The sequence below is a fragment of the Benincasa hispida genome, chromosome 2 (assembly GCF_009727055.1).
Source record: "Benincasa hispida cultivar B227 chromosome 2, ASM972705v1, whole genome shotgun sequence".
NCBI lineage: Eukaryota > Viridiplantae > Streptophyta > Magnoliopsida > Cucurbitales > Cucurbitaceae > Benincasa > Benincasa hispida.
Genome location: NC_052350.1, coordinates 35,956,340 through 35,974,624, shown reverse-complemented (window position 1 = coordinate 35,974,624; position 18,285 = coordinate 35,956,340). Strand labels below are relative to the sequence as shown.

At 33.3% G+C, this 18,285-nt stretch overlaps 1 protein-coding gene across 1 annotated transcript; it reads right to left on the bottom strand.

The window, feature by feature from the left end:
- Positions 1-1,178: 1,178 nt before the first annotated feature.
- Positions 1,179-4,717, bottom strand: LOC120072337 (putative phosphatidylglycerol/phosphatidylinositol transfer protein DDB_G0282179). The gene is made up of 4 exons (XM_039024809.1): positions 4,528-4,717; positions 4,195-4,296; positions 1,641-1,801; positions 1,179-1,484 (listed from the first exon to the last, which is right to left on the bottom strand). The coding sequence occupies exons 1-4, from the start codon at positions 4,622-4,624 to the stop codon at positions 1,368-1,370; spliced, it is 477 nt and encodes a 158-aa protein (XP_038880737.1). The 5' UTR covers positions 4,625-4,717; the 3' UTR covers positions 1,179-1,367.
- Between the last annotated feature and the right edge of the window lie 13,568 nt (positions 4,718-18,285).

The window sequence follows — 18,285 nt, the reverse complement described above, 5'->3', positions numbered from 1 at the left end:
ACCTATGAAGCACAAATACTTCATATGAGGCAAAGAATCAGTATCAGACACATATTGGATACTGATACATACTTTTCAAATACGTATCTGACACACGATTTGACGTTTCTATTTCTATGTATATTTTTTTTTAAAAAAAGACAAGTAATTCATCTAATCTTTCCCAATCTAAAATTAGGCAACTTTTGCTCACTACTCGAGTCCAAAACTAAAAGAAAAATATAAATAATGGACCAAACCCTAGACTAAAATCATCTAATCTCCATCTTCACATTTGAGTCCCCACAAAGTCCACCAAAATATAAATCATTTGAATATCTTCAACAATGAGTTATTCGTTTATCTTCATACTTTTCTCTCTAATATTATTTTTTTGCAATATGAGTCACTTTTCTATTCCATTTTATTAACTATTATACTTCAACATTTTAGATATTGTTTTTTTTGTATTATATTTTAGTATTTGTATTCTATTTTGTGCTATTGTTATTAACTTATATGCTAAATTTATCTATATCCTAGATTCTTTTAAAGAAAAAAAATGTATCTTTAACATATCAGTATCCTCGTTTTAGAAATATATATATTAAAAAATATATAAAAAATGACGCATTCTTAGACGTATCCATATCTTAGTTTTTTAGAAATTGACGAATCGCCATATCCAAACGTATCCGTATCGCGTAACCGTATCTGTGTTTGTGCCTCATAGGTTTTCACTATGTTTAAAAAAAAAAATCTTAAATTTAAAATTTTGTTTTGTATTTTGTAAGCATACCTTTAGAATAGTGTTTTCGAAGCGTGGAATAATGTAAGGTCCCTAATTAGAAAAATAGTAAGATTATTAGTAGAATATTAATATGGTTATTAGGGGGCATATTAGTAATTAACTAGTAAATTTATTTGCATTTTTATTTATAAATAGAGGGAATGAGTTGAGAGGATGGTATGAATGACTTTGTGGGATTTCCTTTGGGAGAATTTGGGAGAAGATTCTATGTTAATCATAATTTCTTTATGGATGTTAATTCTATGTTTTAGTGTTCTGGTTTATTTTTTGTGTATTTGTTAGAAGAACTTAAGTAAGATGTAAATTACTATAAGAAATTGAGAGAAAATAAGCTTAATTTTTAAAAACCAAAAATAAAAAAGGGAATAGTTACAAAACAAAGCATAAGTAAAACCCAATGGGAATATCCAAAACAGCTGAATATTGAGGAATTCACAATTGTTCAGAAGCTTTTATATACGCATAAACACCAACAAAGGTAGAACAATCCTTGTAGTACAAGTATAAATATTACACACGATGCAGTTGAAAAAGAGGATAAGGTTGCATGAAAGCTTAACTTGAAATTGGCCATTTTTCAACTCTCAGCAACCAAGGATTCCTCTTCACCAAAAACAATTTTGAGCTTGAAGTTGATGCAAGTCAACTGGTGATTCTTGCTATCTCTCAATATTATTTTAACGGAATACATACCCTGTAACAGAAAATGCAAAATTCCGTCAACATTCAAGAACGGAATCAAATTGGATAATGTACAGACCATTTGAACAAAGAAACATTTGAAACTTGTAAAGTAACATGAAATTTTTTTACTAAAGAGAGAAACATTAATCTACCAAACAAGACTTACTGGTGGCGTAAATGGAGGTAAGCTTTGGGAGTGAGATAATGAGAATTTTCCAGGTGCAATAGGACACTTCGTCTCTTCACAAAGATCATGACTTTCTGAATGTATATGCAGGCCAAATAAAGAAACCTCGACCACGAACTTTCCACCGGAGAGATTCTTCTCTGTATGGAACACAATACAACTGTTAAATAAAATTTCAACCATGTAGCAATATTCAAAATTCCCTGTTAGGGTACCGTCTTTGTTTGTGGTGGAAAGATAACGAGCATTCAACTTGTTGGTTACAGGAAAAAAAATGACGAACGATACTATATAAGACCAGTTAGTTTCATAAGAGGAATTGCGCCTAAGTCGTTCAAATAAAAAAAAATGTGATCTCTCTTGGATTTACAGGATTTTGTTACAATCTTCTGAATAAATTATAGGCTAATGGAAATTTGTTACTAAAAAAACTAGAGAAATGTATATAGTATAGGCAACCTTCAATAAACATGTTCAATTATCAGGATACTGAACAAACTTGAGTTTCTAAATGAGGATAAAAATTGATCATAAGACAGTAACACCAATGAACATATCAGTCAAACTACATATTGCCCTAACACTTCCCATTAAGTTCCATATTACCACAAAACTGACACCGTGAGAAAGTAATGGCACATGTTATTGGAGAAAGAATCAATGACTCCTACGTCCAAAGAAAATTTGAGTACCTGACCCAATTAATTATTTATCATAGCAACGTTGCAAAAACAATAATAGTCTCTGAGATTCACAAAGCATTGACAAAAGGAAAGAAAGATATGTTCCAGCTTTTTAAGAGCAGTGGACCCCTGTAGGGCCTTGAAGAAGTGTGGCTCACACACGACCAGGGAGGAAAGAAAAGGGAGGGGAATAAGAAGAGCCTTTGCTCTGAGAGTCTAAAATCAATTCAGTATTCAGGGTTGTTGCAAAAGGTCCTTCAAAGACAATGCTTAATTCTTCAACAAAGATGAAGAGAAACAAGCACACCCATTAGAGAAAAGAATATGCACCTATGGTTGACTAAGAAATTCAACTTCAAAATACCAACCTAAACGATAATGTAATAAAAATGCAAACACGAAATAGTACACCTATGAATGATTCAGAAGGAAAACTAGTGATCACAACTTCAGTTTCATCATTTGGATCTTCATCAAAGTCTAATCATATACAACGTACACCTCAAGTAAAATTTCAAATTATAATAAGCATAAATCACATGCATACATCAGCATCTCATATGTGGTTTGTCGTCATCTAAGAAGTGAGCCATTGGTCCCTCATCACATGCCAACCAATTGCCCATTAAGAAAGGGGCTTTCACTAGGAAGAATGAATGAAAAATCAAACCTGGCTAAACCCAGGCATTGGAGTGAGCAAGAAATTAACAAAAGACTCAGTTCTTTTTTTTGGATAAAGAAACATTTGATTGATAAATGAAATTAAGGGGAAATTCCAAAACACCATAGGTGATTACAAGAGAGATTACAAGAGAAACTACTCCAAGATTTAGTGAGGGAAAACAAGGATAAACCAATGTATTTTAATGCATGAAGAGCAATCCCGATTTCACCTCCTCGGAACCCAAGGTGGCGATTTGAAATCAAGAAACATGGCTGAAATGTATTACAATATCAAAGAAAAATACAAAAAATTAACCAAGTGTGAGTTCTCAAAAGTCAAAATTGAGAGTGTACATTCAGTTACTAGTAAGATAATAGACAGCAATGGAAGCATGAGATAATCAACTTACATTAAGTAGCATTTGCCATTATATCTAAGATTTCGAAGTCATTGCTGAGAATGAAATTTAGTTGTATGAAAATTGAGAGTATATCAGACTACCAAAATATATGTTAAATTATAGACTAACCTAAAAGCTTAAGCTGTTGGGTGAAGGTAAATTTAATATTATAACATCTACCACTCCTCCCCTCACTTCTAGATTTGAAATACGTAGAAGACTCAACAAGTATACATCAATTAATTGATAAGTAAATAACATTGCAAATCTTGAACACATGAACTCTAGAACCACTTGCTCTAGCTATATTAAATAACCGATGGACCCAAAAGCTCTAATATTATATCATCTAACAATATACACACTTCAGATGAGGAAGTGTTTCTTATAGCCAAAGAAGTCTAGTAACCATCAAGAAAATGAGTAGTGGTGCGAGATTTGCACTGTTAGGGCGAAAATCTTTCCTAGATACACTAGGAATATGGGGACCAAAGTTGGACCCGATCTATAACAGAGTGCTTCCATAAGCAGGTCAAGACATATCTGGTTTGTTCGACCAGTTAATAATTTCCCCGGATGAGTAGAGAATATTCATGCATGATCAAACATGGATCCCAATCCGAGTAGAGATGATTAGATCATTACAAGAGTTAAGCTGTGTTTTTCCTCACTAAAATACAGTCAACTTCTTCAAATTTCTATAAAAAATCTAACAAGATTTATGTATGAAAAACAGCAAGGAGAAGGAATTAAAAGAACTGGAACGTATAAAGTACCAACACTTACCAGTTGAGGCTGAAACGGTAAACGTGGCAGGCTGGCCGCTCTTTACTGGATCAGGAGATACTTGGAGTTCATCGACTTTCACAGGATAATTACCTCTCCTATCTGATTCCAATTCACAATCAGACATCAATTTATCCAAAAAAAAAAAAAAAGTACATAATTCCAGAATGCAAAACAGTCATAAATTCCTTTTGCTAGGAGAGTATCGTTCTTATCTCGAATCACAGAAATCGGAAACTAAACAATACAGAGAAGGCGAATTCGTCCTTAGGTTTTTTTTTTCCGATGAAAAAGAAAAGTGAATAAAGTGAAGGGTGTAATAGAGAAACTGACCGCAATAGTCAAATTCAGCGGCTAAAATGAACGGAGAGAGCAGAAGAACGGCGACAAGAAGAAAGAGGATGCGATTGAACGAGCTCCCTCCGTCCATGATATCGTCGATGGTCGGAGTTGGAACGGCCGATCTGAAACAAAAGGAGTGAAGATGAAGAAAGAAAAAATGTCAGCGACGATGGGTAGAAAAATACATAATTATGCCGGCGAAACGGACTAATAAAATACTGACATTTGTCGATAGCAATAAGCTTTTTTTTCTCCGAAGTACAGTACTTTTGATTTTTTTTTTTTTTTAATAAAATATAAATATTTTTGAGATTTTTGAGATTTTTCGGAAATTTTCTGGATCTTTAATATTAATTGTTTTCAAAACTTATTAGAAAAATATTGTTGTTTTAAAATTTATTAGAGAAATATTGTTGTTTTAGGAGTTCGAGGCTAGAAGTCGAGGGTTGAGGGTTCGATTAATGTAGAGGTCGAACGTTGAGAACTCGACAAACAAAGAAAAACTTGGAAACAATATGTATATTAGGGTTATCGAGGGTTGAAGTTTCAATACACATAAGTCGAAACTTCAACCCTTGACAAGGAAAAGGAAATCTCGCTTTAGAAGGGAATCTCGCTAATTTTGTATATTAGGTTGTCGAAGGTTGAGAAGCTAATTTTGTGATGAGGATCTCACTCTAGAAGGAAATTTCGCTAATTTTATGATGGGGATCTCACTCTAGAAGGAATCTCGCTAGAAATGTGGGCTGAATCTCGTGAGCATTGTTAGACAGTTCGTTAAAAAATGCTTGAGGATCTCACTCTAGAAGGAAATCTCGCTAATTTTGTGATATGAGCATTGCTAGGAAAACAGTTTGTTAAAAAATGCTTGAGGATCTCGCTCATAATTGTCTTCACTTTATTTACTTTCCATAGAAATATATATATATACATGACCAATGAGGAAAAAAAAAGCTAATAATCATTAATGAAAAAAATAACAACAATAACAGAATTTTGAATTGTAAGAGAGAGCGAGATTCTGAGAGAGAGAGATTGAGTCGCCACATGGATTAAATGGTCAACCAATTAGCTGACGTGGTCTGTCACATAGAAATCGTCTTCACTTTATTTACTTTTCATAGAAATATATATATATATATATATATGATCAATGAGAAAAAAAAACTAATAATCATTAATGAAAAAATAACAACAATAACAGAATTTTGTTACAACTAATAACTATAATTGAGTAAGTTTAATGAAAGTGCATATATTAAAATTGACTATAATTGAATAAATCTGAAAAAAGGTGTGAGGTCCTATCACCATGCTGCCCTTGCTCCGATTCCCTGCATTCATTGACCGACTGATCCAATTCCCCTACTCCAATTCCCTGCATTCATTGACGCATTCATGCCCCTCTGCCATAGCCTTAATGCCTTTTCAACCACCCCAAACTCGTGGGTCGAGTGTTCAACACTCAACCTACATCCTTTTAAACCACCATCCTCTTCATTTTTGCTCACTCACTCCCTCGATAATTTTTGAAGACTCATTGCCCTTGATTTTGCTCACTCTTCTCCCCTCACTGCCTTCGAAAATAAGCCTTTGAAATCATCTTTCTCTCCTCCCATTTCCATTTCCATTTCTCTTCTTGTATTTTGTTTAATACAAATTATTCTCACACAACTATACTGGTTCATTACTCTACTAAATTTTTATTTTTTTTAAGAATAATTATAAATTTTATTTTTGTTCTTATATTATTATTTTTTTATTCTAAGTTGTTGTCAAATAACAAATAACAGGAAAAAAGGATGAACGTTGTCGCTTTGAAGGAAAAAAGAGAACTACCATCGAATCTTTGAGTTGAACTTATGATATTTGAAAAGTTTAGTTTATTCTTATGATATTTGATTTATTTAGTATTAACTTTGATGTTTATAGTGTTAAAATGTTTAGTTTATTGTTATGTTTAAGAAGATGATATTTATAGTTTAATACAAAATTATTGTGATAGTTAACAAGTTTAGTATAGTTTTAAAAATTTAATATAGTTTGAAAATTTAAGTTTATTCATATGAAAATTATTGTTGTTATGTTTATTGTGATAAGTTTAAATTTTTTAGTATTAACTTTGAAAATATAGTTTAAAATAGTTTGAAAAAGTTTAATTTAATTTAATTTTTTTTATTTTGTATTAAATTTGAAAAAATAGTTTTAAAAAGTTTACCTCATTTTAATTTGAAAAGTTTAATTTGTTGTTATTTTTAAAAATAGTTATAAAAAGTTTAATTTATTGTTATGTTTAAAAATAGTTATAAAAAGTTTAATTTATTGTTATGTTTAAAAAGTTGATGTTCATAAAATTTAAAAAGTTTATGTCTATAAACTAAAAAATTTAATATTTTTTAATATACTTCTTATAAAAAGTATAATAAAAAAATTGATGTTTGTCAATTTTTTTTTTAGAAAATGACATACAAATGCTTGGGATTTTTATTGTTTACAAATGGTAATATGATTGATGGTATTGATGGAGTTGAGTATGACCAACCACCAAGTGCGAGTTTTACCATAAATGTGAACGGTGGAATTGTATTTGAACAATTTATTCAAATGGTTGGGATGTTACTTAGTGTAGATATGGAGTAAATCAGATAGAAATAATATATAGACATCCCAATCTAGAACCATCAGGATCAATAAGGTTTATGACATTCCTTATTTCGAATGCACAAACTATGAACTTGATGTTCTCAATGACAATGCCAGTGTCAAATGTAGTGCATTTGTATGTAAGTAAATGTAAATAGGATAGGGATGGATCCTGATACATCATTTAATCAGTTTGAAGATTCAACTCAATGTATCGATCCTAATTTGGAGTCAGTTGCATCGCCATGTGATAATGAAGATATGGCGGCTAACAACCTGAATTTCGATGGTCGTGAACATGCGATGCTTTCAGATACATTCAATGATTTGGATATGAATGTACTGGATAGCATTCGGGAATATGACCCAATTGTAGCTCCTGTGGACGTTGACAATACGCAATTGTATAAAGGGATGATTTGTCAAGATAAGGAAATGTTACAAAACGCGGTCAAATGTTTTGCAATAAAGTGTCACGCACCATATGAGGTTGTTGAATCTATACCGACGATTTGGACAATTCGGTGTAAGATGTGGGAGGAAGGTTGCAAGTGGAGACTTCATTGCATGGCTTGTTCGAGATCACTAAGTATGATGAGCAACATACATGTTTTTATTCAAAACTAAGTCAAAGTCACGTGCAATTATTTTATAATTCACAGAGATTAAACAACAATAGACTCCGTGAGGTTGCGAATGATCTGGACCAGGTTCTTGCTATATGTAGTGACAACCAAAGCTATATGGAGAAAATTCATTATATGTATGATATACCTATTGTTCCTCCACCAACTCTTAGACGTAGAGGACCTGTTCGGGAAGAGGATGAGGTTGCACACAATGTGGAAGAATTTCCCCTATGATGCAGATGCGGAGTCAAACTGATTATGTTAGTCCGATGATGATGATGCCAGCATTTGGTTCAGGACATTATGACTCAGAGGTTAGTCCTTCGTCTTCATATGTGCATGGACATAGTTAGAGTCGTGGAGAGCATAATGAATATTTATTATGAAGCGTCTGCAGAGGTACCAGAGCAACATCAAGAAGAACCCGAGCAACCTCAAGTTCGAAGTCGACGACGACAACCAGCTCGAAATCGACGACGTCCGCCTTGTGAAACACATTGATTTTTGTAATTATTTTTATATAAATGAGATATTTAATTTACATTCTTTTATTTTTATGAGATATTGTTTTTTTTAAATTTATTCTTTTTAGAGTTTAAATAAATAATAAAATATTTTTAGAAAATGTTTTTATAAAAATGAAAAATTAAAAAAAAAAAAGAAAGGAAGATAGAAAGAAGAAGGACAATGCGTAATAATTAAAAAGAAGAAAAAGGAAATTTGTACGGATGACCTAAAAATTGAAGTGTACTCTCGCTCTCTCTCTTTTATTTTTATGAGATTATTTTTTTAATTTATTCTTTTTAGAGTTTAAATAAAAGAATAAAATATTTTTAGAAATTGTTTTTATAAAATGAAAAATAAAAAAAAAGGAAGAAGGAAGAAGAAGGTCAATGTGTAATAATTAAAAAAGAAAAAATGGGAAATTTGTACGGATGACCAAAAATTGATGTGTACTCTCGCTCTCTATCAAAATCTCGCTATCTCTCCCACTCTCTATCAAAATCTCGCTATCTCTCTCGCTCTCGCTCAAAATCTCGCTCTCTCTCATAATCTCGCTCTCTCTCAAATAATAATAGAAACCTTGGAAAAGTGAAAGGGTAAGGTCGAGGGTTCAAAATTCGACCCACCTTGGTCGAATTTTGAACCCTCGACTTATTTAAAAAAATATATATATTTTTACAAATAATTTGAAAACAACAATATTTTCCTAAATAATTTCTAAAAGGACAATATCCTTTTGATTAATTTCGACCCTCTAAAAGTTTAGATTTACTTAATAAAATTATAATCTCACATTATATTTATTAAATATCTATTAAAAATAATGGAAGATACGATACTCTGTGGTTCGAGATTTAAATTGACCCTATTAGTAGAAGTTTTTTTTTTTTGTTAAAAAAAATATTAGTTGATGTAAATTGATGTTTTTACTATATTTTTCTTTCTTTACTATATACATATCGTACAAATTTTCTAAATTTTCATATTTATTTCTAGTAGATTTTTTTTAAAAAAATATTTAATAAACACATTTTAAAATTTTGTGTAGCTATAGATCTTGTGTTATTAACACACTCTATGTCAATTAAATTATATCTTATTTAGAAACGTATTTGATATTTTTAAAAATATACACAAATATATGAGATTCATAATTTATTTTAAAAAGATCTCAACTAGGGCCAACACTAAATTTCTATACAACATTTTCTTTTTATGATAATATTTGTCATTAAAAATGTTTACAGGTAAGGTGGGGATAGCTTCCTTGTCTCATCCTAACTTTCTATTTCAGTCTCCATCTTCCAAAATACTTTGGTTTTGCAGTGATCAAATGTTGGAAATTTATGGGAATTAGGTTACCTCGTATAAATTTCATCATCTTGTTTTTGTAATTTGTTCTTTAAATGGAGCATTTTCAGTGTAATTTTTACTGAATTAAAACTTTATAATTTTTTTAATAAAAACAATAATATTCTATGGAAAAGATATAATTAAAGTGTTAAATCTTCCTAATTTTTTAAGTTAAAATTCGAATATTACAACATTATCGTTTTCACACCATTAATGATCTAGGGACAAATTAAATGGGTTATTGAGATATATTTGAAAGGTTTATTAAATATATCTATCCAAAATGAGTATTTTGAAGTTTTAACTAACCTATAAAATCTAATAGATCATCTTTGCCAATATGAATGTACACGCTGAGTTCCAATTTTTTTCACTTTTTTTCTCAATGGAATTTGTATCCTTACGCTTTAAAAAAAACAGTTAAAACATATTTTTCTGATTAGTTTAGGATAGAAATCGTTATTTTTTTATTGTAAAAATATCTCTAAATTTTTTTATAGACTAAATAATATCCTAACTTTCAAAAGTTGCATTAATACCCTTAGCTTACAAAAAAAAAAAAAAAAAAAAAAAAAAAATTATGCTTCGTTAGCATAGTCAATTTTTTTGAAGTTATCTCCTCATTTTTCTCATATAGATAACTTATTTTTTTCCTATTTGTCCGATTCTTGCTAAATAAAAACTTCACATTAAAAACATAAAAGTCTTGATAACCTAAGATGTGTTATCTCGGTCAATTTAATTCAAGTTCGTTTATATACTCTATGTATTTACATGATGATTTTGTAGGTTTTGGGTACTAATGAAGCATAATCAAGCATTACGGCAAAAACCGAGTTTAAATAGAGCAATTGAGGCCCTAAGGTGGAAACTAGGCCAAAAAGAGTGACCCTAGATGCCCCTTTTGAAGGAATTAAATCCCCAGTGGAAGTGATTGATCACTTATTGCTTTAAAATTTACAACATAGAAGAGAAGAAAACATAACATACATTATGCATTTTTAAAGGTTAAGCATCAAAATAATAAAAATTACAAAGGAGAAGAAATTTCTTTTGAAGAATTGTCCTTCTTTCTTCTCCAAGTCTTCACAATTATATGTATAGCAATGTGACGTCTCCAAAGGGTCTTCTTTGCTATTCTGTGGCAAGGAACTGTTTGTGGGAATATCGTTTTAAAATAGATACGAAATTTTTGTTGAGGAGGAGAATTTTATAGAGAACCCTTTTCTCCGTCTATACTTGAGAGAGAGCATTTTTTTTATGAGAGGGAGTGACTTTTCATAGTGAACTTTTCTGTGTCAAAAACCTTGAGAGGCGAAATTTTTCTTTGGAGATGTTATCTCATATGGCGGGATAACTCCCAATTTCTTATTTATTTAACTTAATCTAATTAAACTAATTTAAGTAAATTAATTAACTAAATTAAATTAATTAAATATTTAATATTATTCCCTTAATTAATTTCAACAATTCAAATTCTTTCAAAACTATTAGTTCTTATTTACCTGTTATGAGCTAGTAAGGGCACCTAATTGATCTACAAAATAGAAGCTTCAATAATCCAAGGTTTAATTAAATTAACCAACATTTATTAACCATGTGTCACTCCACTAAAGATCCATAGTTGCACTCTTTGCACTATAGAACATGTTTTGTCTATGAATTTAACCATTACAGATAAGTCGATCATTCACGAGTTGTTCGTAAATATAGTTGGATCAAATTATCATTTTACCCATGTAATTACCTTTTAGTCCTTAAGTACCACTGATCCCTCTAATGAACAATTTGTTTATGGTCCTACCATAAACCAAGTCCCTCTTAGGACAGTAAGAGGACAAGTACCTTTGTGCAAGACCACGAATCAACACTTAAGGGAACAAATTATTTGAAGGAAATTGGAACTCGAGATTTCCATGAGCAACGGAACAAGACTATTCTAAATTACAATCAGGAATGAACATATATTTATAGTCGACTTCAAAACAAACGATTATACAATTATACAGAGAAATTACAGCATGAACAAACTCAATAAACAGGGATCAAACTCTACGCACATAAGAGAATGCGTCTCCACGCTCCGTTGCGCGACTCTGATCGAACAACAACAACCACGAGCACTTGATCTATACGATCGCAACACAGCACGAACACTGCATAAACACTTCGCGCTCTTCCTCAACGATCTCCTTGGTCACGAACTCCTCTGCAACACGAACTCCTCCTCCACAGTACCACGAACGATATCCAGAAAACCTCGACGGTATTGAGTTGAGTCTGACACCACCAACAAGGCGACCTTAGTATTCTCGATGTGAGGATCCAGAAGGTGGACTCTATTCAGACTTGGTATGAGGCAGACGAATAGAGGAAATAATGATCTCGTACACGACTGGGCAAATGGGAGATGGCTGAGACTTATCGCATAGGTTGATGCCCAATCATTTAGATAAAGCTATTTACTGTCTCATCTCCTCTTTTGGAGAGTAGTGGGATGAAAGTCGTTTGCCACGAAATTTGTTTCACACGATTCTTTCCACTGTAAGTAATCAGTCATTTTTAAAAGCTTTAAACGAAAATACTAACGAGTTGCTGAAAAGAAAAACACATTGACCTACGTTAGGTTTTAAGCAAATACCCATTGTAAAACAAAACAACATCCAATAAGATTTTAGAAAAACTAACATAAACCCCGTGTGACATCTAGTTTCGCAATGACGCTTCAAAGGTTTAGGACAAAAGCCGCCTAAGGGAGGTCAGTTATCCCTCCTCTGAATTTAGAAGATCTCAACCAGTCATTAATACTAGAACAATCTTGCTCCTATAATGACTAGCCATCATTAATTTGGCCAAGAAATCATTAACTTACTTAACAATCTCCCGTAAGTGTGACCCGCCATTTTAAGCCCTAGAGGTCCGTCCCAAAAGGCCAATCAGAAGGGAAAAATCCGATTTGGGCAAAACCTAAAGCGACCCTATCCATTTCTGGAGTTCACCTTGATATTGACCAACTGCACAAACCCATCTATGGGGGCCGCTCCGAGGCAACGAGAGCATACAGAAATGATTCATGGTGTGAACCAATGATAGAAACCATAGGATGTGTTGACACACACCTTCACCCACTTACTATAAATACTCTCTCCATCCACCTTGATATTGACTCATGCAAACACCATCCAAGGGGATGCATCCTAGGCATCTCGAGGCTAAGCATGAATCTCACGGTGTGAACATACAGGGAGAAACATGAGTGGAATCATAGACATATCTGATACGCCTCCTCCTCCCATTGAGTATTTCATAACCTAGGGTTTAGCTTACTTAGAAAAAAACACGGCTAAGAATTTTAACTAAGTGACTTTTAGGTTTTCCCAAGAGTAACTTTTACCTTGGATAGTTAAACAACTTTTGATCATCATCCATTAAACTCTTTAACAGAATCTTTGACCAAAAACGTGCATTCTTGTTGAAAATCTATCTAATTCATCTTTCCAGGTAGGTTACCAGGTAGGGGTGTTACGTTTCTATCAACTTAAGAACCCCAGCCTAGCCAGAACCCGCCTTAGACAAAAAGTCCTTTATAGATAGGTTTACAACAAATTTAATCTTTTATTTCAATCAATTTAATCCTATTAAACCGATTTTAAAAAGATTAATATAGGTTACTAAACTCTTTAGAACCATTTGAACTTAGGTCTATCTCAATCCAATTTTAAAACCCTTTTAAAACTTGAGTTCACCCTAAGTCCGCATGCAACTCTGAATTATTGAATTTAGGTCTAATTTCCTTTATAACACTTATAAACGGAAATAACCACCACAATGCAAAGTTAACACATGCAAGGCATTCATAACGCTATAAAACAGCCTAAGTGTCATGCTCAATGCATTGTCCATTCATTACTACTTCTTTTATATGACACTTATACAAAAACCGCAATGAAACAAGCAAAACATGCTTTTATTCCCTTAGACTATAACATTTATAATAAAAATGAATGCATGATAATGCTTAATGCATGCAAAATATAACTCTTATATTTCATGATGCATGCGCATGCTTTCAAGTAATTTCTTCATTCAAAGATTATACATTTATAATACATGATGCATGAATAATTGTAACAACCTAAGGTGGGTTTTTAACTATATGACAAACACTTTGGCATATAAGAACCATACATTACATGTATAAGCAAACAAAGTTGATGAACTGGGTAAAATTGCCTTAAAACACAAAAAGGAAAGCTAACTATTACAAAGACAAGGAGTCTCCGGTTCAAACAGGCGAACCGGGTCTTGAACCGCTTGGCAAAGCATCGCTTCTCCACCATCGTTGTACTAAGCACCCTGCAATCGTCTATACGATATAAAAACACTCTTTGCTATATCGCTTACCAGTGCTCCCAGAGTTAAACGATCATTTAGCATTTACTATACGATCGTCTAGAAAAAATCCAAACGACCGTTTAGTTATTACTACACGATTGTGTATCTTTACTAAGCGATAAAGCTTGCTAACTACATAATTGTCTAGCGTGCGCCATCTACTAAACGATGAGCATCACATGCTCCACTACCGATCGCCTATGCGATCTGCAACTAACGCTACGTGATATGGTAAACGATTTACCCCATCGCTTAGCATTAGCTAAACGATCAATTAGAAAATACTACATGATCGTAAGAACAAAAAATCTAAACGATTGCTTACTAAAATCCTACGATCGCTTACCTGAGGCTACACGATCCGACCAACGCTTGGTTTTCTTCTTCGTTGAGAACTGCATCACCATGCGCCGAAGCTTCATCACGAAGACTGGACGAACTCAAACTTTTCGAATTACAGACTCGATTGCAAAGTTAATTTCGCCCAAAAACACAGGGACCCTATAATTAACACTTTGTAATACCGAAAGCTTTTACAAAAGGCAATTTAAACCAGAAACGTTCATTATATTCATCCACAATGCAGAAAACGGTTAACCACAAATGCAGAAACCCACCGTGACTGAAAAATGTGTTTCGATTCAGATCTGTAATTTGGAATATTAGAGAACCTTGCTCTGATACTAATTGAAGGAAATCAGAACTCGAGATTTCCATGAGCAACGGAACAAGACTATTCCAAATTACAATCATGAATGAACATATATTTACAGTCGACTTCAAAACAAACGGTTATACAATTATACAGAGAAATTACAACATGAATAAATTCAATAAACAGAGATCAAACTCTACGCACATAAGAGAATGCGTCTCCACACTCCGTTGCGCGACTCTGATCGAAACAGCAACCACGAGCGCTCGATCTACATAACCGCAACACAAACACGAACACTTCTTGCTCGTCTTCAACGATCTCCTCGATCACAAACTCCTTCGTAACATGAACGAACTCCTCCGCAGTAACCACGAACGACCTCCAGAAAAACCTCGACGGCGTCGAGTTGAGTCTGACAACCACCAAAAGGTGACCTTGGTATTCTCGGTGTGAAAATCCAAAGGGTGGCCTCTGTTCGGACTTGGTATGAGGCAAGACGAACGGAGGAAACAATGATCGCGTACACGATTGGGCAAATGGGAGATGGCTGAGACCTATCGCATAGGTCGATGCCCAATCGTTTAGATAAGCTATGTGATCATCTAGCAAAAGCTATGCGATCGTTTAACTCTATTGTTTAGCTCGGTATGTTCGTCTACAGACACTACAGATCATTTACCTTGGTCAGCGATCGTTTGTAAAATACTGCACGATTGTTTAGCTCGCACCTGCACGATCATTTAGCTCACCCACCGTCATTTAGTAAATTTGTAATTTACTTGATGACTAACGTGAGTTTCTTTTGCGTGAGAGAAAACTCAAAAAACCTTTTCAAACTTTTGTAAAACTTCATTTTGAGAATAGGAAACCACTTTCATTTTAAACTCACGGTTACCATGATCCAATAACCACCCACTACTTTGATTATTTAAAAGAAAAAGAATTAATTATCCAATAATTAATATTATTATAAACAATAAATGATAACCAACTTATCATACTATATTTATAATCTATAGTTTTAATATTTCATCTCATGAAACATATAAACCATAGTTCCTTTTCTATTCCATGGTACTTAATATAAATCTTATTTACATCAATCCTCCCTAGATGTATCTCATACATCAAACCGATTAATTCATATATAATAAAAAACCTCTTGTCAATTTGAATATTTCAAATCAACACCAAGAACTGGTCCTCAACTGAATCTAAGCTACTAAGGGACCTCATGGACTTGTGCTCTGAAGCTCCAACGGTACGTGAAGCTGACTAAACTCTTTAGCAGGGATCCACCATCCGTTAACTGCCAGGCATTCCACTAAAGACCACAGCTGAACTCTCCTTACTACAATATATTATGTGTCCATTAAAAACCAATTAGCTGTAACAACCCAAATTTGTACACATACACTATAGAAATTAAATGTCAAATGTTAAGCAGGACGAAATTTTATTTAAAGGAGTGGTAAATGTAATACCGTAACCTTAATTTAGTAAAGCAGAAAAACAAATAAAATATATAATTAAGAATGAAAAATGTATAAACTTAATAGGAAATCGGGTGGAAATTTAGAATTGGAAAAAAATAAGAAATTTATTAATTATCCAAAAATAATGAATAAGGGGCAGAATTAGGGAGATTAATTAGAAGTTGAACGCTAGCTAATTCAAGAGACAAAGGGTAGTAGTAACTTTTTGTTTGGGCATTTCTCATTGGAAGAATTTGGAGGTGAATTAATTGCCCATATACTCCTTAAAATTTGAAAAGAGTTAAAAAGGGAAGTGGAGTCCACAAGTAGTGAAGGCAACTCACGCGTGAAAACTAGCGAGATTGGAGAGAAAATTGGAGAGAGCAAAGTGGAGAGAGCGAGATTGGAGAGGAAATTGGAGAGAGCAAGAGTGTCACACCCCACCTCCAGATCACCCTCTTAGCCTAGAGAAGGGCGTGACTGTAGCAGTTATCTACCCTTAGGCTGACACTTACTGCCTAAAAACTCTTTGCGGAATAACTCTGATACCAATACAAATTATATGCAACGGGACGGCTGTAGGCCCACAATTTATTAATTTAGAAACTTAATATGTTTAGAGTATTTTTAACATTAGATTTACAAGTCCCAAAACCCACAAATCCTAGTCCCTATATGAACAGAACAATAGTAACATGTGTACAATATTAACAGTAACCACCTAGCAAAACTGTTACAAGTCTTTTGGTCCTTTAGTGGCAGAGCAGATACTGAGCTGTCTTCAGAGATTTGACCACTACCTGGGGGGGGGGGGAAACAAAAGCATTTGAAAACGGGGTGAGCTTACGCCCAGTGAGTGACTGAGAAAACATAGTAAATTCTCATGCATAATTTTAGAAAATAAGTTTTATCTAAATATAAACTTTTGCAGCATAAATATTTTCCAAGCGTAATGTATATAAAACTGTTTTAAACATAAAACAATAAAATCATTTCTCAAATCAAAAGTACCGTATAATTGGTAAAATAATCCCAACACTAAATACTAGTCCAGAGAGAACCCTTTTGCTCAATCTCTGACTTTATTCACCTGTGGCCACACTAAGTACCTTCACACATTAGGTACTACTGCTCAGATCCATCTCCTTGTACTTCAGTATCGAGCTACTAGGATACCTTCTCCAACTACTTCAATATCCCGTTGGCTTGGTGCCTTCTCAAATGTACTTCAGTACCATAGATACCTTCTCCTTGTACTTCAGTATCTAGTTGGGTGGATGCCTTCTCCTTGTACTTCGGCATCGCATTTTACCAAAACTATATATAAACAACTTTTCTCTTAAAGCATGTTTCAGTATAACACATATACAACAATAGCTTAAGATGGTAACGTATGTTGGATAAAATTAATACATATACATTATGTAAATAGTTTTTCAACAATATGCATGCGTTCAAATCACAATTCAAACTTGCTTGGAAACCACTTTATAAAACTAGTAGGCATGAGAATTATTTTCGCAAAAATGCTTCTGTAAAACGTTGCAATCAAACAGTTTAAAAACGTTTTAGTTCGAAAACATTTTAGCCACTCACCTCGAACTCTGAGGAACTTTTCACTCTAGTAGCTCCTCGGGTCCTTTTTTCACCCCTAGAATCTAGATTCAACTTACAACTTAGATTACTTATAGTTCCAAACCTTAATTTGGAAATACTTCCTTCTACAAACTTATTCTAAAATGTTAGGAATCTTACCTTAAACTTTTAGCTTAGAATTCTCCGTGCTTTGGCCGGAATCTCAAAAATCTTCAAGACTGGCCCAGACTGATCCGACAGTGTTGACCGCTTTCTGCCTTCTTCTCAACCTCCAAGCCCTACTTGAAAACTAGACTTCCAGAGCTTTCAAGATGGCTTTGGAATCACTCCAAAACGCACGGGTATATTGGAAGATCTCCTCGTCAAAATTTTGACACATTCCTCTGAACCCTCATTGCTCTCTACTTCCTTTATGATTTTTGTGTGATTTGAAAATGAAATCCCAACTCCTATTTATAGGCGTTCAAATTGCTCGTGGGATTGACAGCACCTAACT

What these genes read in the sequence shown, in the direction of transcription:
- LOC120072337 (XM_039024809.1), bottom strand. Translation starts at nt 4,624, where the DNA reads ATGGACGGAGGGAGCTCGTTCAATCGCATCCTCTTTCTTCTTGTCGCC. An exon ending in CGCTGAATTTGACTATTGCG is followed by an intron (nt 4,297 to 4,527) that starts GTCAGTTTCTCT and finishes AATTGGAATCAG; the next exon opens with ATAGGAGAGGTAATTATCCT. An exon ending in TACCGTTTCAGCCTCAACTG is followed by an intron (nt 1,802 to 4,194) that starts GTAAGTGTTGGT and finishes TGTTCCATACAG; the next exon opens with AGAAGAATCTCTCCGGTGGA.